Here is a 27,388-nt window from a genome sequence, read left to right as displayed (position 1 = left end):
TAGAGAATGGTTGTCGGAATCGGCAGTAATCCAGGTGTTGACTATTCTGGTCTTGATTCCCGGGGTTCTGGCCTATTCCGTTTGAATCGTCAAAATCGATTCTGATCTGATCTAAAGCGGAATCCATGGACGCGGATCCATACCCGACTCCAAATCTGTAAAAACTTGCTTAAATTAATTTCTCATTTTGTGAGGAAGGATGAATGAAATTCATGGGGTGGTGAATGGTGATTGGTGATTGGGAGACTCTGTCATGAATTCCCCTTCTTCGCTCTCGTCTTCAACAACTTCGTGGATTTCGAGCTTAGTTCGAGGTCGTTCTGCAAAGTTTGGAAACCCCAATATTACGTACGATGCTAATGCGGGGGATGGAGGAGGTTCCGTCACTCGGCAGAACCATTTACGAGGCGTTCTTTTTAAGTATGGCTCCAACCCCGCTCAGGTCCAATTTTTCTACCTTGTTTTGTTCTTTAATTTTCTTTTCCATTTCCTGGATTGATTGAATTATTGATAAGAATTTTCTTTTCTGAGATATAATTGTCTGGTTAAAAATGACGGCATTTCGTTAGAAATACTTGGTTGTGTAATCCACAACAAAGAATGTTTCTTAGTGCAAAGAGAAAAATCGATGTCGCTTTAATATGCTATGATTTCACCCCTTTTTTATTGTTCTTGACTGAGAAAACAATCTGTTCTTGTTTGTTCTTTCCGGCTTTAAAAATATACCAAAAAACAGGAAGCCACTTAGCACCCCTTTAAAATAGGCTTAAAGAGGGAAATGGGAGGCCCCTAACTAAAACGGGACAGGCCCCGCATCAACCAAAGTGCCAAAAACAAGGAAGTTACAACCGATAGCAGATACATAAATCAGCATCTCCTTTAACCAATTTACAAAGTTCCTCCGGGAAGTCAACCGGTTGGAGAATAGTCTCTATATCACCCGTAGGTAAGGAGGCAATGTAATCTGCTGGTTGATTCACCTCCCTCCACACATGCTTATATTCCACCGAAGAAATAGAGGCACTCAAATGGTGGATTTTGAGTTACAAAATGTGCTTGATCACAATGATCCGGAAGGTTGGAACTTTCTTGAAAAGAAACTTCTTTAATAAGTAACTCTGCTGGTTTATTTACAATCTCACTCCAACCTTGTTTGCCAGGTTGCAGTGTCTGCCATCGGAAACAGGACAGATTTCAAACATAAAAAGCTAAGAGACAATTAGTAGTATATAATTCCGGATATTTCATATTATATAATTTGGATTTTAGACCACTCAAAAATTGGATTCCAAATACTATTTTTTTTTTAATGTTGAATGATTTGTGCCTCTTCCCCATGAGTTTGGATGATAGGGTTTGATTTTGTTGTATCTGCTTATGCGCTTGGGTTCTATCACTTGATGTTGATTTTCTTTCCCTTTCTAGGAGGAGATTTTTTATAGAAGATAGCGTTGGAAGAGGGACCAAAATGTACAATAAATGCAGGTATAGGTTGATCAACAATAGCAGTAGATCAACTGTTCAAATCATTGTTTTACTAACAAATTAAAAGAAGGAAAACAAAAGCTGAACAGATCAATGTAAAAAATCATCATTGCCAATTCATTGGTGTGTGATCTGTGAATATCAGGGTGTGCAATTTCAAAGAGAAGACCTTCTGTAAGGCATAATTTTTTTTACTATTTTGGAGTTCCCATAAGTAGATGGTATCGTTGGGCTAACCTGGTGGCTGGCCTTTTCTGTAAGGCATAATTAAATCTAGTGAGACCTACAAAACAAGGTTGTAATAGGGTTTTGGAGGGTTTTTTTTTGTGTGTGTGTGGGTGAATGCAAAATGTATTAAGGAAAAAGAGCAAAATACATCACAGAAACCAAAGAGGCAAGCCTGGGGGGACCCCAAAATCAAAGATCAACAATGACAACAAAAACTCAGCCTTATCCCAACCAAATGGGTTTGGCTACATGGTACCTTTCAAAACAAAAACAAAAATAAAGTAAAGTAAGAAGGATGAAGAAATGAGATAAGAAAAGTGATGAATTTAAAATGAAAAGTGAAAGTATGAGGAAAGAGGATAGCCCAGGAAATCAGGAAAATCTCAGGTACATGGTGTTGACAACGTGGATCCTTGCCCTCCAATAGGCTCTATTTGAAGTCATACTTGGCACAAGACCCAGACTATGTATGTCATTCTTCACAACCTCACCTATGGTCAATTTTGGCCTGCCCCTATCTCTTTTAGTTCCTTCAATAAATCAGATCACTCCTCCTTACTGGGGGGTCCCTAGGCCTCCATTGCACATGGCCAAACCACCTCAGATCACTTCCTAGTTTTGCCGTACATCCATCTTAACATCCTCATCTCTGCAACACATAGCGTCACTATATGTCACTTCTTAACTACCCAACATTCTGCTCCATACATCATAGTAGGTCAGACAACAGTCCTGTAGAACTTTCCTTTAAGCTTTAAAGGAATGTGTCGGTTGTGTTGAGGTTTGGTGTCTTGACTTCGGTTGTGTATAGGGTTTCGTTATAAACATGTAGCGAGAGTTCTTTCTCTGTAACGAAAAATCTGAGAGAGGAGTGAGGACGAGCGACTGTAACCCTATTTTCCATTGATAGTGAAACAGATCTCATCTCACCATGGACGTAGGCAATCGTGCCAAACCACATAAATCCTTGTGCGTATTGTGTGATTGGTGTTTGCGTTTCCTTTCTTCACTGCATCTTGTTAGGTTCTACAGGTTGCACAGTACTCCGGTCGCTCCTCTGCACTTCATCCATCCCACTTTAATTCTTTGTGAAACATCATCATCTATGTTACCTGCTTTGTGTATGATAAACCCTAGATATTTGAAATAGTGACTTGGCAGTATCTCTCTCTCAGTTTTCACTATGTCATCATCCCTCATAGTGTGACTAAAGTTACACATCATATACTCCATCTTTGATCTACTAATGTTAAAGCCTCTTGTTTCCAAGGTCGATCCCCACAACTCTAACTTAATGTTAATCTCTTCTTTTGTCTCATCTGCCAAAACAATATCATCGACAAAGAGCATACACCACAATACCTCGTCTTGGATGTTTTTGGTTAATTCATCCATGATAAGCACAAACAAATAAGGGCTTAGGGCTGAACCTTGATGTAACCCAATCGTAACTGAGAATTCCTTGCCCTGGCCTCCCACAAGTCTCATAATAGTCACCACACCCTCATACATATCTTTAATTACATCTATATATTTACTAGACACCCCTCTCTTTGCAAGAAAATGCCGGATTGAATCTCTAGGGACTCTGTCATAGGCTTTCTCCAGGTCAATAAAAACCATATAGAGATCCTTTTTGGTAGCCCTACATCTTTCCATGAGCCTCCTCAGTAGGTAGATAGCTTATGTCGTGGATCTACCTAGCATAAAACCAAATTGATTCTTTGAGATATGAGTCTCTCTTCTCAAACGGGCTTCAATAATCTTCTCCCAAAGTTTCATAGTATGACTTATTAGTTTTATACTTCTATAGTTATTGCAGCTTTGGACATCATCCTTATTTTTGTAGACCGGAACTATAATGCTTCTGCTCCAATCATCTAGCATTTGCCTTGTGACCATAATATTGTTAAATAACTTGGTTAACTAATATACCCCACATATGCCTTGTGCCTTCCATCCTTCTATAGGGATTTCATCCGGGCCTAGTGTTTTGCCTACTTTCATATTTCTTAAGGCTTCTTTAACTTCCGCCACACCAACCTTTCATACATATCTATGATGTGTGGTGTCTTGACTCTTGATGAATAATGCAGTTAACTAGTTAGGTCATATTCGAACTATCTCCATTTAGAAGTTCACAAATATACTCATCCCATCTCCACGCAATGTCCTCATCCCTTACCAACACTCTTCCATCCTCCCCTTTTATACGTCTCACCTTGTCGAAATCTCTTCTCTTCCTTTCTCTCGTTTTAGCTATTTTATAAATAGCTTTTTCCCCTTCCTTTGTGTTTAAATTAATATATAGATCCTCATATTTCCTTGCCCTAGCCATCCCCACCATCTTCTTAGCCTCGTTTCTGGCCTCATTAGACCTCTTTTTATATTTTGTTTCATTATTTCATTGCCATGACTTAAACCTCCCTTTCTTGGTCTTGATGGTTGCTTAGACCTCCTCATCCCACCACCAAGTCTCCGTAGGGGTCTGACGCCTACCCTTTGCTTCCCCTAGAATTTCTTTGACAACCTTCTTAATACAAGTCATCATTTCGTTCCACATCACTTTTGTGTCTAGGGACTCCCCTTTTAGTCTCCACCATCTTATCTTAGGGTACATAGGTTCCCTCCTCCTACGCTTCTGTGCACTGCGACACATATTCAAGACCACCAATCCTTGTAGTTAGGAAGAAATCTGTTTGACTAGTATGAATCCCACTTTTGTAGGTAACCAAATGTTCATCTCTTTTTTCAAAGAAAGTGTTCACAGTGGATAGATCATAAGCTACCACAAAGTCTAGGATTGAGGTCCCCTCCTCATTCCTCTCCCCAACCCCGAAGCATCTATGGACACCTTCATAGCCTCTACAACCTCTCCAAACATGGCCGTTCATGTCACCTCCAATAATAATCGTTTCATCTTGGCCAAAACCCCGCATTAAATCATCCATGTGGTCCCAGAATTGGTGCTTACTTCTTTCATCCTATCCTATCTAGAGTGCGAAAGCACAAACAATATTGACAACCTCTTTCTCTAACATTAGTTTGATGGATATAACCAAAGGATGATACATAAAAACTTGGCAGGGGGTGGATTACAAAGAAAAGATGATACATCAAACAGTCGGGGATGGGGGGAAATAAGTGGAAGGTCGCAGCATGTTGTCAAATGCCTATTTCTTAAGGTATTTGGGCCCGCAATATGTATTAAAAAAAGTCTATTTCTTATCTCAAAAGTAATGGCTTCCCATATCTGCTCTACAGTATACGACGAGGAGGTCCATCTTCTTTTATTTTTTTCCACCAAATATAATAAATCACAGCATTAAAGGCAAGCTTACTGATAAAATCATAGATTGACTTACAATTGAAAATTTATAATCCAACATCATTCCCTCTGAAAGGAAAGTATTGATCTTTGATGAGGCCAACACTTACTTCAGACCCCTTTCCAAACAGCTCTAGAGAAAGGACAAGCAAAGAAAAGTTGTTCGACATTTTTCTTGTGAGTTCCAGCGAAAACAGCAATTAGAGATAGACAAGGTTCTCTTAAGGAGGAACTCCTGGGTAAGGAGGTAAGAGGTCAAAGCACGTGAATCAGTAAAACTATGTCTAGGAATATTTGAACTGAACCAGACAAGCTTATGCTAAGGTACTTTCAGATGTTTTGATCTAATCAAATTCCAGGCAGAGGCCGGGGTAAATTCTTAGAAGAATTTGGAAGCCATAGAACTAAGTTTCCACTACCTCTAGGATGCATCAGGGAGGAAGAAAGACTAGACCACACCTCCATCAGATTAGTGGGGATACTAGGACCTGGACATCAATTGCCATCATGAATAAAGGAGGAAACCTTGGCCTTTCTATCGGATCCGGTGTCATATCTTATACGATCTCCATATCTGGCAATGAGCAAGCCATTAGGATGCCAATTATCAAGCCAAGGATATGTGTTACTTCCATCATCAATTGCTTGAATGAATAACATCACTAACAAGATGTCTATATTTAAGAATTTTCTGCCAAGCCCAAGATGCGCAATATTATTCATTAGGACTAGTGGCAGTCCAAATGGAATCTGTCTTTAGGATTGAAGGATAATAAGAATTTAAGTAAATTTCAATTTAATTACAGAGATCCATGGTGTGATTTGAAGTGGGTGTAGTGAAAGAGAACAAGTAGCTTCTACTAAGCAAGCATACCTAGGAAATCGAGATTGGGTTGGTCTTAAGTGTGCTGTACTGCCTCATTCATATGGGGTGTTCCATGATATGAAAATTGACCACCCATGCAGAATAAGGGTGAATATTCCATTATGATCGACTTTCTTTTCGCAAACAACGAGGAGGAAAGGCTGGAACAGCATTGCTATGTCTTATCAGAAGTTCAACAATGACAAGGACGTAGAGAAAGCCACCAAAAAATGTTTTGGTTTATGGATTAGCTTTCTTAGTCAACTAGTAAATTTAGTTGTGGACATGGAACAAGAACTCGCCGAGATCTCGGTAATATCTCGGTTTTTTGAAAAACCGAGATGAGAAGATTGCATTGTCTCGCCGAGATCTTGGTCGAGATTGAGATCTCGGCGGTCTTGGTCATCTCGGTGGGAAACCTTAGTATACAGACACTTATCTATGCCCAAAACCAAGATAGGCACTTATTTATGCCTAAAATCATTTAAGATATTTGTTATTTCATTTACTTAAGATATTATTCATAAAAAAGCAAATACCCTCTATTTGAATCCAATTAAAATGGTTAAAAAATCAAATTCCAAAAGGATAAAAAGTCAACTCCCCAGTTTAAGAACAAAAACTGGATTTTCGGCGGTAGTTGCAATTTTCAACTTTTAAATGTTGGGGGGTTTCTCAAATCCAAGATTTCTTAAATCTGATTCATATTGAAGGAGTCATGTTTCGGTCAAACCTAATTTGGTGTGCGCGAATGCTGTCAAAATCGCTCTGAATAAAAATATTTTTTTAGACATTAAAACAAATGAATATTTTACCGCACCTTTGTTTTTTAGCATTGTTTTAGCATATCAAGATTTATGGAATTTATAGATTTGAGAAAAACCCCAACATTTAAAGTTGAAAATTGCACCTATCACCGAAAATCCAGTTTTTGTTCTTGAACTGGGGGGTTGACTTTTTGCCCTTTTGGAATTTGATTTTTTAACCATTTTTATTGGATTCAAATAGGTGGTATTTGATTATTTATGAATAGTATCTTAACTAAATGAAATAACAAATATCTTAAATGACGTTAGGCATAAATAACTGTCTGTCCTGATTTCCCACTAAGTCATACTCCTATTCGGACTTTGATTTTGAAAAATACGATGGTGCCATTGTGTTTAAATAGCCCAAAATAGGTTGTATACAAAGTTTCATGACCAAACTAGGTAAAAAACCCACCAAAAGCATCAAACAAGTTCAAAAAAAAACAGTGCACCACCTCTCGGTTTTTTGGCTGAGTGAAACCAGTACCGAACTGAGTTCTTGAACGATGGTTGTTGATGAGGTTGCATAAATTAACCATAAACTAATAGAGAATAGAAAAATAGGGGGGAAAAGAGAGTGATGGACCGTAATAGCATCACTCCCTTAGGTATTTTTTGGAGACACAATCAAAGGAGTTGGAAGTTCACACCTTGTTTTAGAGAGCAATTCTTCATGCAACAGAAAAATTATTCATTCATTTATTATCATAAATTGAAGTACGTGGATTATATCCATGTATGTAGATTATTGGTCCCCCAAACTAAACTTACTCTGAAATTATAAATCCTATCAGGCCAAATAAACTGACTCTGAAAATATAAATCCCATCACACAATCAGACATTGATATCCTACTAGTATTTTACCATAATTTTCTGAAATCAACTCTGATTTGTGAGGTCTGAATCAGACTAAGTGCAACTGTATTTCCCTTCACATGGTACAATGTAATGCAAAATGGCTAAATTATTGGCCTAAAGAAACTAGCATAGAGAAAAGTGAGGGAAATAGTGCCCATGCTGAAATTTGAATTCTTAAAAAGTGAAGGAATAAATAAAGACTGATCGATGTATATGAGCAATCCTGACATCCCAAAATAATACTACTGTTAATTAGATTTAAAGCTGATCCCTGACAAAAATATTATACTTGAAGTATAAAAAATATCCCTACCACCCAAAACTAGGGTATTCTGAAAATAATAAAAATTGAAGCTAGTATAGGCTTTTAGCCATTTAATCCCACTGCTTCCTATATACTTTGACTCCATTTGGTGCTACTTGGATACATGGCCTAGAGAATCTTCTGTGTGGACTGCACGAGAAATGAACTTTGCCCTTAGACTTTTTCTCCACATCACAAAGACTGTTTCCAAAGGCAATGCTTTGTTTCCATTTTTAAGTGGATTCTTATAAATTGAATTGTTGTTCCTTCTCAACCTGCATCAACTCCTTATAGTTTCACAGCATATGTCTGCATTGTGATATTTTCTGTGTTCTGCAGGTTGCATTCAAAACAGGCGAGTTTAAACAACAAGTCATATTTATTGGTGGATTGACTGATGGTTTTCTGGCAACTGAGTATGTTCCAAATTATTGCATGTCATCTTGTTTCTTACCCTTCCCCAACCTTCTCTTATCATCATTATGTTGTCTGAAAGTGCTCTATTTCCCCTTCTTTGTGGTAGTTTCTAGCCCAGTTAGAGGCTTTGTCCACTTGAGTATCATAAGAAAAAAAAGTAGGGGTGTCTTATCCACACAAAAATTGTCACCTTTGGACCTTTGGACCTTTGGACCTCTATGATCTATTGATCTATGTGTGGTGACCTTTTTCTCCATTAAATTAATTTTCAAGGACATTCTTTCTAAAATAGTGCGTTTGTCTAGGGGTGGAAAGTAGGAAATGAGGACTGGTCTATAAGTCGCCCCACCACCCTTAAAAAATGTATTAGTGTATCAATGTTGCAAGGATGTGTGATGGGGGGGGGGGTAGGTAGGTTGAATCCTAGGTTCAGATTTGGACCTCTATGATCTATTGATCTGTTGGTGACCTTTTTCTCCATTAAATTAATTTTCAAGGACATTCTTTCTAAAATAGTGTGTTTGTCTAGGGTTGGAAAGTAGGAAATGAGGAATGGTCTATAAGTTGCCCCAACACCCGTAAACGTGTAATAGTGTATCAGTGCTGCAAGAATGTATGATGGGGGGGGGTTGGGATAGGTAGGTTGAACCCTAGGTTCAGATGACACACCCCTCAAATAGGATCTCAATAAAACCCTTAACTAAACCAGAATTAGGTAAACTAATAAAGCCAAAGTAACGTAGTCCTAGATTGGTAGAAGACCAACTAGGAGCCAATAACCAGGATCTGCTATGAACTAGATAATTCGGCTACTTCAAAATAGGTGAAAATTGTGAAATTAGGCTTAGGGTTTGATGGTATGGTTAGTTCAAGTTGATGTAGGGGAGTCTATCAGTGAAGGTCCTGAGATATTTTGATGGATGGAAGTGTGTAAACTTGAATGAGCATCAACTTAGGTTTAGGGTTTAGGGTTTTGGGAAAGAGGAAAAGTGGGGAATCTAGGGTTTTGGCTGGTCAGAATTGAACCAGCTTTAGATCGAGTGCCTAGGGGATGGAGAGAGAGGTTCGATCCTAGTATGGGGCTGAATGGATGGATGGTTAGGTCTGTGGGGAATTTAGGGTATGGGAAACTTGGATAACCAGGGGGAAAACTAGGGTTGGGGATGTAGAGGATTAGAAGAAGGATGGGGATGGGGATGTCTCAAACTTACTGTAGTTGCAGATTACTCTTGGCAGCAGCTTGTTTGAGGATGAAACTTGAATAAAAATTGGATCTTTAACTAGAACTTCAAAGTAATCTTCAAAAAACTTGAAGGAGAGCTTCAAAAGAACCACCCGGGCAAGGTTTCGATTGGATCAAACAACAATCCCACCAGTCTTGATCACACACAAGACAAAAGTCTTCTTGAAGAAGAGGAAGTTGCAGACAGCAGCTTGCTAGAGCAATATTTTCAAAAACAGTGAGGTAAAAAGGAGCCCCATGGTTTGCCTTTATTTATAATGGCCATTGAGCCAATTCATAACAGTCCTAGGAATCATATGCAGCCTAGGAGAAGAGAATATCCACCCCTAGCCGAATTTTATTAAGAGCCTAAAATAAGTCATGGACTTCTTTAAGTGGTCACATGACAACTTAAAACAAATTAAATGAAAAAGACAACTTTAATTGGACCACTGGTTTAACCAGCTTTGGATCAGTTCAATATAAAACACTACGACATAAAAATAAATTAAGTATAGAAGCTAATCCCATATGCAACCTATTTACCCCAACTTTAGGTCTATAAAAGTGACCTATTACATTGAAAACCCATGAGACCAAAGGCCCAACATGTATTTAACCTAACACTAGAGTTATTCCCATCAAAATAAGCCTCTTTTGGTGATATATCTGCATCACAAAGTCAACCTTTTCTGATGGATCTCAGATTCTGGCCAATAATAATAGACTGTTAGAATAGATCACCCCAGAATACAGCAATGTTTTGACAGTCAGATTTGAGTCAATGATCAAAACAGTATATTATATTATAAAACCCATAAACCAGAATTTAGGAGATTTCTTGTATCAGCAGATCAGCAGGTCTGATCAGCTTGATGCCCTGGTCAAAGGTCACTGTTGGGTGACTCTTTAATGCCCCAAAGTATGAGCAGGATCTAAGGGATGGATCCCCTTTAATGGGCAATATTGATTTCAGCCAAAATGGCCCTAAAACAGGGCCGTCGACGGCTTCTATTTGGTGGTTTCCTGTTGTGGTTTAAATACCACTAATAACAGCACTTAACAACAGTAACCATACATGGAACCCTTCCCAAATCTCAGCATCGAATAACTTCCAGCAAACTTGAAAAGATAATAGCAGAAATCAGTAGTTACTTGAAGAGAAAACAAAACATAGAGAAGGGGATAAAAAACTGACCTTTTATTTCCCACCAATAGGCCTAGATCAGAATCTTTCTAATCCTTGAGTCTCTCTTTTCACTGAGTTTCACAGCAACAAAGTGGCAAAGCCATACGCCCATACCTTCATTAATCAAAATAGTTGGATGGCCAAATAGCCTGCAAACTATTTATTTAAAAGGAGAGACGCAGTTAGTTATGTAAGAAACCTATCTAACCACACTTACATAGCCATCAGGTAACTTAAAAGAAAAGGGCACTTGAGAGGAAAATCCTCTACACTAGGTAGACAACTTAATATATATATATATATATAAACAACTAATAACTAGCCCACGATGTGGGCTGGTGGAACATAACTAGCCCACGATGTGAGCTGGTGAAATAGGCCCATAATGGGCTGGAATCATGCTGACAAGGGAGAAAAAAGCCCCCTTTCCTTAAACCATGGCCACTAAGTGGCCTGATGTCCTCTCTTCTTCCTTTGGGAGTAATGAACTCCCCTGCATCGACATGCTTTATAACTAGAGAACTGACCACATTGTTGTGGTTTGGAGTTCAGTTAGGTAATAACTCCAACCATTGTGATCTTTCAGGCAAAACTGCAGTACATGGAAAACTTTCTTCTTGTGATCAACTGCCTTAGATTGGGTTCTCACAATTAATCGTTTAATTTAATAATTAAGGGTCTGAGCATTCCCTAATTCAGTGAGGAGAAATCTGTTCATAAACCTCCTAACTGTCTGTATGCTCAAAAGGTCTGCATCTCTGTGTTGAATTGTATGAGAGCAAAACAGATAAGAGAGGAAAAGCTGGTTATGCTTCTCTCACTGGTTATTCGAGGTCTGCAGAAGTAAAGGGAAAAGAATTTGGCTGCATAACCCAGCAAAAGTCATTTTGACCATGTGGCTTGGAATTTGGAAAAAAGTGTGTTACAACAAAATGGAACCAGCCTACAAAATCACTAATGGAGAGAAATATATGAATACAGTACCATTTTCTGGGCATCTCTTAGTAAAGAACTAAAAAATGAATTAATGAAATTATACAGCACTTAGGCTGAAACTGGAGGAATCTCCTTGTATGATGGGTCTGCTTGTTAGCTTTCTTTTTAGTATCCTTTTGTACAGCTTTCAGGTCTGGTGAGGCTTTGTCCCTTTCAATAAAATTAAACCAGCCCCTAAGAAAAATAGAAAGAAAGAATATATTATTTGATTTTGAGCTACTGCCATAGTTCATGAGTTTGGCATTTGTCCCGACCCACATGACAGTAAAGTTGTCATCTCTACCCTACCGAATGGCTTTTACTTCTCAGATAATTTAAAGAACTTCAGTTATCTCAATATGTCTTGTTGGAGGCCCTTGGGGTTCCTGACTTGGAGTTTGCATTGTTCAGTAAATACTGGCTTTTGCTCTTGCATATTCATGTCGCCAGTAGTACCGGTTTAGTTAGTATTATTGCAAAATGTATGCATTAACTAATTCAATGTTAAAACCTTGACAGAAGCTTGCGCGTTTAGAATTTTATTGATGGTAATATGTGTCATACCATGTTGCAGGTACTTGCAACCTCTTTCTATTGCATTAGAAAATGAGAAATGGTCCCTGGTGCAACTATTGCTTTCATCTTCTTATACTGGATACGGAACCTCCAGCTTGAAAGAAGTAACTATCTTTGTTGTTATTTTAAATATCATTGATTTTTTTTTTCTTTGGGCAAATTTCTCTAGATGAGCACATGTATATGGTATCTGTTGACTGGCAGCATGGTTCTGTGAATTGGAGGGCTGATGTTGCCAATCTGACCATTGCATATACAAAGTATACCTTGGGTTGTTTGCTTGTCAAATTTTGTGGGCTGGCAATTCTAATTGTTGTACAGATGGGAGACCATGTTAATTGGCCATCTGTCAAGCTCCAAAGCAAATCCATTCGTAGGCTCGCCATGTATCAAATTTTTTCCTTCTCATTATCAGGCACCCATATCTTGATTATTGTTCCCTGTTGACTTGGCAACAATTTGTTAACTGAATTTGAGCAGCAAGAATGCTTCCATGTGGCAGATAAAAAGCATTCAAGGTTGGTCACTTAGAATTACAGTGCCCTCCCATTTTTATTCATTTATGGCTTTTTTTTTACCTAGGTTTCATATTTTTCACATTTTTGGTCATTGAAAATCTAGTAAGATTTAAAGTGTTTATTTCTCTATTTCTTTCTGGAAAATCTGCTATTGGTTATCTCTTCTCAATTAATTTCACTTTGCTGGAATGGAATCAGCAATTTGAATGACTGGGACTACCTTATTCAGGACTATAGGACCTCCCACCCTCCCCTAACCCCACCCCCTTCTAATGCCAGGAAAACTTAGTTTCAGTGGATTCTTTTGGAACTACAAAGATGAAAATGGTTGTCATGTTTTCGGGTTTCAAATCACTTTATACATGATCATTGTTTGTGAAAACTTCAAGGATAATAAAAATGGTCGAAACTTGTCCTTTTGATAGTATATTTAAATCTTATTGGCATATTATAATATCGGGAAGGGGTTCTCTGAACCTACACCATTTCCTACACCTTCTCACAAAGTTATATTTTTATTCATTTTCATAGAGAAAAAAAAAAAAACATATGTAAGAGGGCATAGGATACGCCTTAGGCTCTATAATATTTTATATTTAGGGCAAGGGTTCTCTGAACCGCATGGGTACCCTATGCCCTCTCACAGAGATTTTTTATATTCATATTTTCTGAAGTCAACAAGTGGTAGTATTTTTCAGTTACCATATGATGTGTGTGAACAAAGGCCATTTGGGTGGCCTGCATACTCACTTGTAGTTTGCTTATATGTTGGACCATTATAAAGTCTCTCATAGGCAGCTTCCATTTGTGGGTTGTGTCCTTAGGTGCTTTGAATCTTCCAATGGCCTTCATTTCTTTTTGTCAACTTTGTGAAGCTTATACTTGTGTTTTTTTTTAATTATCTTTGTATTTTTTATTTTTCATTGTCCTGTTTGGACTGTTTGAGTTGGGGTGCAAAGAGATTTCTATTTTATATTCCATGTATCAATTGGTTTGAGAAGTGGTCTGGATTGTGGAAGTTTGGGTACCTATTCAAATATCGAAAAATTAGACATTAAGGCAACCCTTGCTTGCCTCACTACATATTTTCTTTCTCGTTGTGTTTTTCCGATATGTTTCGCGGAGAAAGTTGAAAAGCTCTGATACATTTTTGTGGAGGCAAGGGTGAAGGAAGCATCTAAGGAACATGGTATGCAAGTGCAAACCAAAGAAACATGGTGAAATAGGGAACTACAAGTTTAAACCCATCACTCTGCCAACAAATCTCAGATTTGTAAATAATTATGAATTATGAAGGTCTTTGAGGGAAGTGCAAGTGTTGGTAGGCAGGTCATAGTGGCTCAGTATGGCTTGGCCATTCTATCTGGGTCTTATTTTATTTTGTTGAGTGGTTGTCTGCTTTCTTTCTTTTTTTATACCTTGTTATCAGGGCTTGTTTATTTCTTAAATGTGTGCATTTCTTTGAATGTTCTTTTACTTGTTCTTTGGAATTAATTTGGGGCAAGTGGTAACTCTGGTGTTGTACAATTATGGTGTCTTGTCTTAAGATAACATAGCTATTACTTGGATGAGTAGAGACATGTCCTGTTTAGGTTGAAGTCCAACTCCCTAAGCACCTGTTTGTATAGAAGTAGGCCTTTCCTTGCTGCTTGTGCCCCCAACAAGAAAAGTACTGCACTTCACCACAAAGCAATAAAAAGGGATGTGCTTTTAGCATATTTTATGTTTCCCACGAATGTTTATGTATATATTTTCTGCTCAACTAACAATTCAGCAAAGCCTTGTCCAAACTACTAAGGGTATTTTCCTGCTTTGATTCAAAACTTACTTGCACTATTTATCCTGAAGGATGCCATGGAGATTGATCAGCTGATTGGTTATTTCATCAATAAGGAAGATTCTGAGGGAGTGGTGTTACTTGGGCACAGTACTGGTTGTCAGGTGAGTAGTTTGTAGTTACAGCTAAATTAAATTCAGCATAGCTGTGAACAAGTGCCTAGCGCACTTGGTTGCTTGTGGTGCGCGGAAGCCCATTGCTACCAGGATGTCTTGGGTTCAAGCCTCCTGGTTCACACCTCCCCTCCCCCCTCCCCCCCCCCCCCCCTAGAATAGGATAGAGTAGGACTGATCAAAAAAGATTCAGCATGGTTTCTTTTTAGTTAAATATTGTGCATGTGAACTTACGTTTTGTGTGGCAAAATATTTAGGACATCATACATTATATGCGTACAAATGCTGCATGCTCCAGAGCGGTCCGTGCAGCGATACTGCAGGTACTATCTATCGCACAGAAATTTGTTTTCTTGCTATTCCATGTATAATATCTCAGATATTTGTGTGCCTAGTGTTACCAAATTGTATGGAAACCCGTTGGCTTTCTTATGGCGAAGTAGTTGATCAATTAATTTGTGACTTGGTGTTCTTCCATTGACTAAGGTGTCTCTGTTGATCTTGTGAAATGTGGGATGATGTTATTGAATTGTTGTCAAAATGTTGTAATGAATATTTATATCTCATACTCTGTTTATCAGAAGTGTTGTGGTTTGACAATTTTAGTATATTTTAAAATTGTCTACATGGAGTATAGGATGTTCAAAACTGCTGGTCTTTTTGTGTCATTGGGGAGGAAAAGTGTGAAACTTTCTGCATTTCATGCTTGATGATTTAGTTCCATCATTTCATATGTGACTATGTGAGCTTATAGCAACAGTTTGCTTCCTGTTATTTCATAAATCTTCACTTGATACCTTGCAACTGGGTTAATTACAGTATATAATGATGTTCAGGCCCCAGTTAGCGACCGGGAATATAGAGCAACTCTTCCTGAAACAGCTGAAATGATTGACTTGGCTTCATCCATGATAAAAGAAGACAAAGGGATGGATTTAATGCCAAGGGAAGCAAATCCAGATGCCCCAATAACTGCCTATAGGTGGGTAACCAACCATCTTCTCCCCCCCCCCCCTCCCTTCACTTCAGAACTAAAGCTTTTCAGAAGTACTACTTATCATCATAACATTTGTCCATATAAACATCCTTTCCCCAATTATGCTTTTTAATCTATTTTGTTGGTAAGTAAGATGTTGGTTGGGTAATGCAAATGCTTTGTCTTAAGCTAATGAAGAAATGCAATGAGAAAGCGGTTTTTGGTGTTGACTTAAAAAAAAGAAGGGGGAGTGAGGAGGGAAGAATGAAAATAAGTTTTAAAAGGAAGAAGAGGATCAGATTTTTGGCTGATAATCCACCTAATTCTTCTTTTGTGGGTGATTGTTCACTAGAATTTGATTCATTCATTTTTTTTTTTTTTGGGGTAATATTTTTATTCATTCATTCCATCTCTCATTAAATATGATCTCTTACATAACCAAACTGAAAATTTTTAATTAGACTAGGAGTAGTAGTGGTGGTTCAAGTGTTAGTTTAGAATAAATGGGCACCCCACAAAAGTACAAAAACATGAAGTGGACCAAGATATAATGTACTCTCATACGGTGTTTCTTGTTCTTTATTTGTTTCTTTTTTTTTCTCCTACTTATTGAGTCACCCTGTTATAGATTTCATGCTCTCTTTTTTATTTATCAAATTCTTGAACTATCGAAAGAGTGAGCTTAGAGCTTCTACTGTGGTGAGCAGTTCAATAGTCTTAGGCTTTCTGGTTCTTCTTTCCATAAAATTTTGATTTCTCATTGATCTGACTCATAGTTAGTAAGTTCGAGAATGGCAATAAGACGGGAATGGATAAGTACGGCAGTCAAATGGACTGTATGGCAAATTCGGCAATAATACTTTTCAAAAAAATCCGGCGCAATAAAAGGTACGGCAATGATACAGTACGTGTGTGATACGGTTGAGAACACAAATATAAGTTTATTCTGTAGAATGGCACAATAGAAATGAGAAGAAAAGCTCAATCTGATAAACCAAAATCCTATTGTAAGTGACATAACCAACAAATTGACTCATAAATAAAACCCAAGCAACCACTATTGGTGGAAGACTAAAACTGATCAGTAGGCCTCTGTTGCATGCACTGTATCATACTATTTGAGCCGACTAAGAGTAGAAGATTTCAATTGCTTCAACGACCAAATTGAAGTATTCCAATATTAGAACAAAAGGTAACAAAAAAAATCTCCCTCGCGTAGTCCATATCAAAAACCTCAGTTCTCAGATTTTCCTTTTCCCCTTTATGATAATTCATTCATGACCTTAACTTATCACACTGATCGCAAGGCACAAATCGGAAAAAAAAAAAAAAACCTTCGACGGGTACATAATATGTAATTGAAAGTAAACTGACCAAAACACACTAAAAATGTCCAAGGATATCAAAATAAATGAAAAGAACAAAGAAGCAAAAGCGTGTCGGACAATAACAATTTCTGGCGTTAACTACGAACGATATAAAGAAATGGAGAAGAAGGCAATCAATGGAAGCAGAGGCGGAAATGTAGAGAAGACGACAAAGAGATGGAGAAGAATGGAGGGGAAAGGGTTTCAGGAAAATACCTTAAGGAATCTGCGGCTGCAATCGCCGGCCTGCAGAACGCAAGAAGCACAGTCACCGGAAGAAGAAGAGGAAGAAGAGACAGAGAAGAATGGAGAAGGAGAACCAGCCACTGGAGTTTGGTCTTTGGTTTTTCCGCTGGAGAAGAGACGAGGGTTTGGTAATTAATCCACTAGAATCCAACGGTTAGTATTAGATTGGTTTAACGTTTAAATTGATTATATATATATATATAATTTAACGTATTACACGCATATTATACGCGTTTTATTTGTGTATAATACGTCAGACCTTCAAATCCGCATATTTTTCCATATTCGACGACTTATACGGCATACGGGGCGTTTTTCATTTAAACATTCGGATCTGCGTATAATACGCAGATTTACTAACTATGATCTGACTTTTTCTGAAGGCTCTCTCTCTCTCTCTCTCTCTCTCTCTCTCTCATGTTCTACTAGCTACTATGACCTACCATGAAAATTTCTGCTTTTCTGTTGTCATAATTTCCATTCTTTGTAGTCATTGCTGAATATTGATTTCCTTGTAGGTATCATTCTCTTTGTGCTTACATGGGTGATGATGACATGTTCAGTTCAGATCTAAGTGATGACCAACTGAGAATGAGACTTGGGCACATGGAAAATACACCTTGTCAGGTAGGAATGTATTTATTAATTGTCATAACCTCTAAGGTTGTTTCTTCCTCTTCATTGTTTGAGTCATCTGCAATGAGACTCCTTAATTTTACTATGAAGTTGGATGCAAAACAGAATTTTTAAGAGCATACTGTTCCTCTCAGTATTCACTTGGTTTTCCAATGGCCACAATGTTCACCATCTTGCTAAATTTTTTTCTCAAAAAAAATTAAAAGATTAAGATTTTATTCCGTGGTTGTTAGTGGTTTATGAATAGGTAAGTGAAACCCTAGCTTGTCTTTGCTGCAGGTCATCTTTTCCATGGCTGATGAGAATGTTCCTGAGTATGTTGATAAGAAAGCATTGGTCGACAGGTAAGAAAATTCCTCCCACCGCCAAATGCACGCATGAATTTGGCAGATCTTATGTCCCTGTGAAAAAGTCATCAAGATGTTCAAGAAAGCTCCATTGTTTGTGTAAACTTGCAGAGTTAATTGATAATTAGAACTTGTACAAGCTATTCTTCCCCCAATATGATTATGCAATTGTGACATATACATAATTTTCTCTGAAAATTGGTATAGTGAATTCTTTGCTTTTATTTTATCCATAAAATCTATGTCATAGAAAGGGCATAGCCAGTGCAGGAGGCTCCCAGAACTGCGGGGTCTGGGGATGGTCATAATATATGCAGCCTTACCCCAGCTTCGCAGAGAGGTTGTTCACCTACTCGAACCAGCAACCTTACTGTTGTGCCGAGGTCCACCCTCTTAAAATCTCTGTCTATATAGGTTTAATACAACACCTGATTTTCTGGAAGTATTCTATTTTAAAACTATTGGAACCAAGAACTGGAGATGGTAGAAATTAACTAGTGCATACCTCAGTCAAACTGTGCTTATTGTCACCAATTGGTTTCATATTGGATACCCAATATTTCTTTTTCTTTTTTTGGTAATATATTGGATACCCAATTGCAGGTAGAAAAAGAAGGAAAAGTTTCATCCATGTTATTGGCAATTCATGCCTAAAAGACTGTTGTCGGTCAAAGTAATGAAAAACCACCTGACAGTATGATTTGACTTACGATAAATCTCTCAATGGAGTGAAGTTCTTAAAATAAAATTCATATAATAACCCCAAGTGGTTGGAAAGAAAATGTTGTTGAATTGCATGTTAACGTGTAGATTTTGCTTGTGCCACCAACATGATTGGTCTTGCGATTTGGAGATGTGGCTGATGATGTTGTCCTGTGCAGATTATGCAGAGCTTTGGGTGGAGCAGAGAAAGTTGAAATTGAATGGGGAAACCATTCCCTCTCAAACAGGGTCAAAGAAGCAGTAGAGGCCATTGTAGGCTTTGTGAAAAGAGAGGGACCCAAAGGGTGGGATGACCCATGGAGTTAATATAAGTTTACCCCTTTATCTTTTCTCCACCACCACCCCTCTCCAATTGTGCGTGTCATTTTCTTTTTTCCCCATGTTAATATTGTTATTTGCTACTGTTTTTTTGTTGCTATTACCACCCCCTCCCCCTCCTTATCCTGTTGTAGTCTAACCTGAGTTGAGATGCCTTGCAACCTACTATAGATTCTTTTGCTTTTGGTTATAAATCTCTCGAATGGGAGTTGTTTCACAATACATAAATCTTAAATCTGTTTGTATTAACAAGTCGGAGCTAGCAGAGCACACTTCTTCCCCAACCCCCAACCCCCCCTTTTGTTTTTTTCATTTCTAGAACTTTTTTAGAATGTGGCTCACAGATGATTTAGGGTACTGTGGTGGATGCTGCACAAAGTCAATAACTAGGGAAAACTCGTCACTAGTTATTAGTTTGTCTTATTGTATAAAGTATATACTAGAGATCTCATAAATTTAGGAATGGTGGTTGGGTCCCATGGCCGATGGAAGCTTGCATATGAATGTCACAATGTGAAATAAAGAAAAGGTGTTGGGAGGTGGGGGTGGAGGCCAGGAATTGAGGATGTAATAGATATTCGTAGGCTATGTTTGGTATGCATTCTTGAAATGCATTCTAATTCGATTTTGCATTCTTGAATGATAAAAATTATTTTTATCATTGTGATCCAGATCGGATTGGAATCAACTCGAACTGGTACTTAAGAATTCTAGAATTGATCTTCAAATCCAAAAATAGGAACTTTTTAAGGTTCTTCAATGTGACATAAAGAAAAGGTGTTGGGAGGTGGGGGTGGAGGCCAGGAATTGAGGATGTAATAGATATTCCTAGGTTATGTTTGGTATGCATTCTTGAAATGCATTATAAGTCGATTTCGCATTCTTGGATGATAAAATTTATTTTTATCATCCGAGAATGCGACATTGACCTAGAATGCATACCAAAGGTTGTCTTAGATGGAATGGGACCCAGGCTTTTAAAACATGGAATCGGTTATTACCAATTTTGATCTAGATCAGATTGGAATCAACTCGAATTGGAACTTAAGAATTCTAGAATTGATCTTCAAATCCAAAAATAAGAAATTTTTAAGGTTCTTCAATGTGAATCGCCTGTGGAAGAAAAATCGAAATCAATCATATTAATTTCAATCCGAATCAATCAATTCACCGATCTAATTCCCGATTCTTAAAACCGTAATGGGACCCAGAGTCCCACTGTTGAACTCCATTGTTGTGTGACAGAAAGAAAAACTGTCCAATCTCAATTCTCAACTCTCCATTAACCTCTCTATCTTTATTCTTTGATACCTGGATTCTTTATGGCAATGTCATGGCTTTCCCACTCTTGAACCCTTCTGTACCCACCACCATCCACTAATTCCGACTTTTGGCTCACTAAGAAAAGCTGTCTTATCCCAACTAGTGTTAGTAGTAAGTAGTTGGTTACGCATTAACCCCCAAACCCCCCAAGTCCACATAAATAATTGCTATTAGTATTAGGGAATGGTAAAAGCTGGAAGCTATCAAAGGAAATCATGGAGGAATCAATAATCCAAAGCAAACTACATTAAGAATACAGGAGCCAGGAGGTTTAGAAACACAGGAAATCTTGTATATCTTCCACAATGGTAACCCATGTTAGAATTTTAATCCTGTTGAGATTAATATTTTAATACTATATAGATTAATATTAAATATCTTAAATCAAGGCTAATTAGAGTTTTGGTCTAATAAAAGGGGTCATTGAATTGTATTAGGAGTCCTATGTGGACTGGCTTTAGTGTGGGCAGATAGATTCCTATTGGGATTATGATGAGTGAGACCCTATAGGAATTACTATATAAAGAGAACTAGGTGCCCCCTCTACCCATCAGAGCTATTAATTCTCAATCTTCGTTGAGGAGTGCATTCTGGAAAGAGTAGGAGATATTCAGTATTGATCGTCCATGTGCATACGGTATTCTCATCAAGCCAGTTATCTTTGGGAATAAAAGGGGAACACATTGATCTTTATTTTCCGTTGCGATTATCATCACTATTGATTCGAAACAAGGTAAGTGGTTCTATCTCTAATTCTCTATTATTTGTTTGATTGTGTTCTTGAATGCCCTCTGGAGATCCTGGTTTTTATAGTTTTGTCTCTATTTGGATCAAACTATTCTAACATGTGGTATCTTCTATGAGGAAAGTTAATTGTCTAACACCTATGGTTTAAGGTATCCGAACCAATGATCGGATTAGTCTCTAGAGATTTTGATCTAGATTGATTGGAATCGATCTGATCCGCCAACATTAGACACTACTACGCTGCTTGATACCATTGATATGGATGATCTCAAGTGGTTATAAATATTGTTTAACAATAATTGTCTAACGCAATTGGTGATGGTGTTTCATGTCCATTCTCATCAAGAGGTTTCGAGTTCGAGCCTCCTAGACTCCTCCTGGTTGTTAAAAAGATGAGAGAAATTATCCCTAAAACCAATTTATAAGGTGAGGGAATCCAAGATGGTTAAATCGGTTCAGAATTGACAGACCACGTGGTCTTAAATTGGAGTATGATGATGAATTCATGTTGAAATCATGAATTATGATGAGGCCTTCAAGGAATAGATTTGTGTGATTGGAATCCAAAGACTAATTAATGGAGCGTAAGAAGTGGGTGGTCATTCATCATTGTTCCTCTCAATGGGGGCCTCTGTGATGTGATTAAGAGGGAATTAATGAAAGACCATACACTCCGTAATTGCCATGCAGTCTGATTAATTGGCTCAAAGTAGGTGCCTCGTTTGGTTACTTCCGCGTATAATTAATTAATTAACCTAGGGAGATTTTATTTCTTACTCAGCCCTACATTTATTATTTTAAGTTTTTTATTCTAAAGTTCTTTTCTGATTCCCTATAAAAGGAAAGTTTCAATTCTCCTCCTTTCTTGGTATTTTAAAATCCCCAAATTACCTCTAATACCCTCTCCTTATTCACTATTCCCACCGCCGCCCCACCACCCCTCCCCACCTCCCCTCCTAACAAATATGCAATCATTGTGGAAAACCAAAACCAAAGAAATACCAAAGGGAATATATTCTAGTATTTTTTAATCTTTTATTTTTGGTTTTTTTATAAATTTGTTAACATGACACTTTATGCACAAGTGTTCATAGCTGTACATTTAGATTGTAATCCATTTGTTTGTACATTCTATAGTTTGATAACCCATATTAGGAAATTAGTTTTGTATAGATTCGTCATTGAGGACAGATTGCCATCAAGGTAACGCAATCACATTTTACCATTCATAGTTTTATCAAAAATCATTTAAAATCAATAAAAATTTCTACCATAGGATGAGAGACTAGGTTTACCTAATTAACTATGAAATTGTTTAAATGACATTTCTATAGGAATTAAATCAGTTGAATTGACTGATTCAGATAGGACTTGATCGTTGATTAATCTTGATTTTGATTGTTCAGAATAATCGATTCTAATGTTTTTGGGATTAGATTGCTAGATTTTCAAATTTGAAGGACTAATTCTAGGGTTTTTAGGATTGATTCCATTAGTAAGGACCAATCAGATCTCCCATTGTATGTTTAAAAATCCTTTATGTAACGTTATTCTATTGTTCCTTGTCTTATTCTTTAAAATTCTTTAAATTGAGATTAAAAATTTGTTTTTTAAAATTATTTGAAGTGATTTATCATTACGCCATCTTCAAGAGTTATCATTGTTTCACCTGTTATTGGAATATACATGTGAAATTATGTTTTACCCAAAAGGGGCAAAAAGTGTTTTATGCACAGAGAAAAAAATAAAAAGAAAGAATTGCTACATAGTTTTGTGACCTTTGTAATAGCACGAGGCCAATGAAAGCATGCGTAGAAACATCTAATAGAGGTGGAAAGTGTCATTTCACAGGCAACGAGAGCCTTCATTTTTCCCTTCCTAAGTCTGAGGCAGGCATGGTTCGTGATCTCAGTATCGACTGGATCGGATCGGATCGGTTGATACGGATCGAAATCGCCCAAACTCGGGCAAATATGACACTTTTGTCCCTATTTTCTTATTTTTTAAAAAAAAAACTTATTTTTTAAGATTTTTACCCATATCCGTACAACTGGATCGAATCGATATCGGGATTGGTCTAGACCGATACCTCAAAACATGGGGGCGGGTGCCATGCAGCCTGGTACCCTTCTTTTACCCAAAAATCAAATAACAATTTATTTGACACTTTTATGAATGTGAATAAGAAAATCCTATTAATTATAGAGTTCCTTTTTTTTTTTTTGGTAAAAATTAATTATAGAGTTCCTAACTACTAACTAAAGAGTGCCACATACTTGCAACTCTGGCGATGTTCTTAAGAACATTATAACTCGTTCTCAAATCGTCGATCATTATTCCTTCTGGAATCGTCGATTTTTAAGTAACGGCGTTAATAACGCCGCCTTCACCGGACGGTACAGATCCTTACGAAAACTAATAATTCCAGGTGGCAATATGTCGCGTTCTGTCGGAGACGATCAGGGGTTTGGTTTTTTTTTTTTCTTTTTCTGGCCATTTCCAATTTAGCCCAATCGCCTCGAGACTCGAGAGTCGAAATCCTGTCCCCGCCACCCGGCGCGTGTCAGTAGTCACCGATTACACTTGTTCACTTCTGTATGCCATACCTGTCATTCTAGCAATTAGGCGAGGTCATTTTGGGAAACAGAACAGATGTGAATATGAATTGGATGCTCCCTGAACCGTATGATCTTGCTTGTCTTTCTTTCTCGTCACCCTCGCCTTTCCCTTGGCCATTTGTCGCAGTTTATCTTCATAGCTTGAAGCATAAGACTTGTGAGAGAGAGAGAGAGAGAGGCCACAGCCTCCACTGCCAAAGTTTGCCGGAGAAAAGGAGTCGAAATCGAAGCTGTAGGGAGCTAAAGTTTCACATGCTGAGAAAGCAATTTTTCCATCTCTTTTCTGGTTTTCTATTGCATTCCTAATGGAGAAAGAGAAGTTAGTTCTTCAAATGCGACTCCAAAAGCTCTTTCAACTGCAAAAGAAAACAAGAGACTAGAAAGGCGAATAGCGGAATAGGTTCTTGCTTTTTCCTGCTTGTGACTCACAGCTCGGAAGATCCCACGCTCAAGCTTTTGTTTTTTTTAAAAGAACTCGCGGAAAGGCTCGTTGGTTGAAGCGAATAGAAGCAGAGTGAGTTTTTCCTTTCTCTTTATCTTCTCCATCAACCCTCTCCACAACTGTACAATTTTTATTGCTAGATTCAATGTTTCACGGGTTTTTATTTTTTCCAATGAAAGACGCAAAAAAGTTGGACAATAACAAAATTTAGAAATAGTTATTTATAGTCAGACACTGAAGGAAATATTTGAAGCAAGGATTGGGTAGAATTTTTGTTTTTTTATGTTGTCTTTTAATGATTTCTCTTTGTTGCTGTATCGCAGATGCCGGAAAAAGGAGCAATTTCCGTCTCCAGCCCAGTGGTTTTCCGGCCAAACTCATGGTTTCCGATTCGTTTCCCGATACTAACAGCGGCTGCTTTCCTGGGAATGCTGTTTATTTGGAGCATCGATGCATCCACTATCAAATACAGCTTCAAGGCATGGCGGAACCGGAGAGATTATTTGGCTCTCAAGCTTCAAAGCTCCGTTAACCTGACCGACTACACCTTCCACAGTCCAGTCAATGTGACAAAGAACCAACAAATTCTTACTCAGAGTAACTCCCAGCAGAGCTTCCATTCGTCGGTGAATATTACTCGATCAGAACACGGTTCCTCTCGGAATGTGACTCGCTCCATCCATAGACATCACCAGAGTTTGAACAGAGCACCGAGAATGCCTACTCTTGGTTGGATTTCCGTCAAATTGGAGCCAAACTTCACATCGAATCTGCTATCTAGATGGTTAGCTCCGGGTGGTGAACCCTGTCGTGATTCCATGACGGAGGACATCAGAATCCCAGGTCTAGATGACAGGAACCCAGTTACACTCTCTGCCGGAGACATTCACAGATTCGTTATTCAGGCCGTCGATGGGAGGGGAAATCCACGCTGCTTGGGTGGGGATTACTTTGAGACCGACCTCTCCGGCGAGCTCTGGAAATCTCGACCGCCTTTGAAGGACCTTGGCAATGGCTCTTATTCTATGTCCCTTCAAGTTCACCCTAACTTCTCCGGTGAGTATAACCTAACCGTTGTCCTCCTATTCCGACACTTTGAGGGTCTGAAATTCTCGCCGGAACGGTTCGCCTACCAGAGAGAGCTCCGCCGAATTCCTATCAGGTTCTTCAGAAGCAATGTCAAACTGCCTGAACTAAAAATCTGTGAGAAATCTGACTTCGCCAGGGACATCTGGTCCGGGAGGTGGACTCGACTCGCGAAGAATGAAGATTGCGAGATAAGCGACGATGGTCGGTATCGGTGCCTGAAACCCGATTTCCCATGCCAGAAGCCCTGGTGTGAGGGTTCTTTAGGTTCGCTAGAGAGCAATGGTTGGGTTTATTCGAGCCACTGCTCGTTTCGGATATTCTCTGCAGACCTGGCATGGGAATGCCTGCAGAAACGATGGATATTCTTCTGGGGCGACTCCAACCATGTGGACACGATACGAAACCTTCTGAATTTTATACTGGACTTGCCCGAAATCAAAACGATCCCGAGACGATTCGATAACAACTTCACGAACCCAAGGAACACGAGTCAGACGGTTCGAATCACTAGCATCTTCAACGGGCATTGGAACGAAACTCAGAATTACGAGGGTTTGGATTCCCTCCGAGACGAAGGGTTCCGAAATCTAGTGAAGCAGTACTTCATCTCCGAAGAAAGGGTACCTGACACAGTAATCTTTAACTCCGGACTCCACGACGGTGTCCACTTCAAGAACATAAGACAGTTCTCGGTGGGAGCGGAGCAGGCGGCGATCTTCTGGAAAGAAGTGTTGGAAGGGGTGAGTCGGAGGGGGAAACGGTTGCCGGAAGTGTTGTATCGATCGACGATCGCCACCGGTGGATATGCGAGGAGGTTAATGTTTAATCCCAATAAGATGGAGGCGTTCAATGGAGTGTTGTTGGAGAAGATGAAGCGCGTGGGGATCGTGTCAGGGGTGATCGACGATTTCGATATGACGTACGCGTGGCACTACGATAACCGTTGCAATGACGGAGTGCATTACGGTAAGGCTCCCTTGAAGGCTAAGTGGAGGGACGGTGAGGTAGGGCATCATTATTTTGTTGATCTAATGTTAGGCCATGTCATACTCAACACTCTCTGTGCGCCATCACAACACAGCATCACTTAAAAATAGTTGATTCTTGGTGGGAAAGTCTGGAGGATCAGTGGACGAGAGAAGATGGGTGGCCAAATAACATGCGTAGGACCCGTCGTATGGTAAACTCGTTACCTCGATGCGACTCGGCATGTGAATAGAAATATAATCCCAGGAAGGGTGGAAAATGGAGAATGAATATAAGGCGCTGCCGTACTGGTATGGAAATGGGAGAGGAGCGGTCCCCAGTTGCATGTGGAATATCGTGAATCCGTGGTCCGTGACCACCGCATTTATGGATGGAATTTAGATATCGGAGTTCAGAGGGGCGACTGAATGCATATGGACAAATTACAGTGAAAATGAGAATGTAATAATTTTAGGGGGGAGGGTTCAACGTGAGAGTGGGTTTATTTTAGAGATGTAATCGGATTGAATTCAATTCGGATAGTGGCATTATCATATTTGTACCTGTTATATTAGGGTGGATTCGGTTAATATCTTATTGGTTTTCAGACGAATTCGGATAATTATCCAGATAGTGATTTTTTAAATATGAATTTTCTTAAATGGATATGAACACGAATCAAATATGAAGTTTTGACTATTTATTGACATTTTTATTGTTTTTATGATGAGGGTTAGGGTTGAGAGTGAGAGTTCTACAACTACCATTTCTTTTAGAGTTCAACAACTACCCTTTTTTCTACTCTTCTTAGTCTTTGATTTTCTCACATAAATATGTGATTTCATATATCATATTGCATGAAAA

General features: G+C 38.5%; 2 protein-coding genes across 2 annotated transcripts; both read left to right on the top strand.

Moving 5' to 3' along the window:
• The first annotated feature begins 209 nt into the window (after window positions 1-209).
• Window positions 210-19,558, top strand: LOC122671342 (UPF0613 protein PB24D3.06c). Its single transcript, XM_043868500.1, has 9 exons — window positions 210-442; window positions 8,219-8,295; window positions 12,257-12,362; window positions 14,625-14,717; window positions 14,984-15,049; window positions 15,563-15,708; window positions 17,834-17,942; window positions 18,231-18,295; window positions 19,180-19,558. Exons 1-9 carry the CDS (start codon window positions 254-256, stop codon window positions 19,325-19,327), a joined length of 999 nt encoding a protein of 332 aa, XP_043724435.1. The 5' UTR covers window positions 210-253; the 3' UTR covers window positions 19,328-19,558.
• Window positions 19,559-24,693: 5,135 nt separating this feature from the next.
• On the top strand, window positions 24,694-26,719 carry LOC122672904. The gene is made up of 2 exons (XM_043870410.1): window positions 24,694-25,054; window positions 25,163-26,719. The coding sequence occupies exons 1-2, from the start codon at window positions 24,793-24,795 to the stop codon at window positions 26,647-26,649; spliced, it is 1,749 nt and encodes a 582-aa protein (XP_043726345.1). The 5' UTR covers window positions 24,694-24,792; the 3' UTR covers window positions 26,650-26,719.
• The last annotated feature ends 669 nt before the right edge of the window (window positions 26,720-27,388 follow it).

This window comes from Telopea speciosissima, chromosome 8 (assembly GCF_018873765.1).
Source record: "Telopea speciosissima isolate NSW1024214 ecotype Mountain lineage chromosome 8, Tspe_v1, whole genome shotgun sequence".
Taxonomy (NCBI): domain Eukaryota; kingdom Viridiplantae; phylum Streptophyta; class Magnoliopsida; order Proteales; family Proteaceae; genus Telopea; species Telopea speciosissima.
This window is presented reverse-complemented; position numbering and strand designations above follow the sequence as displayed.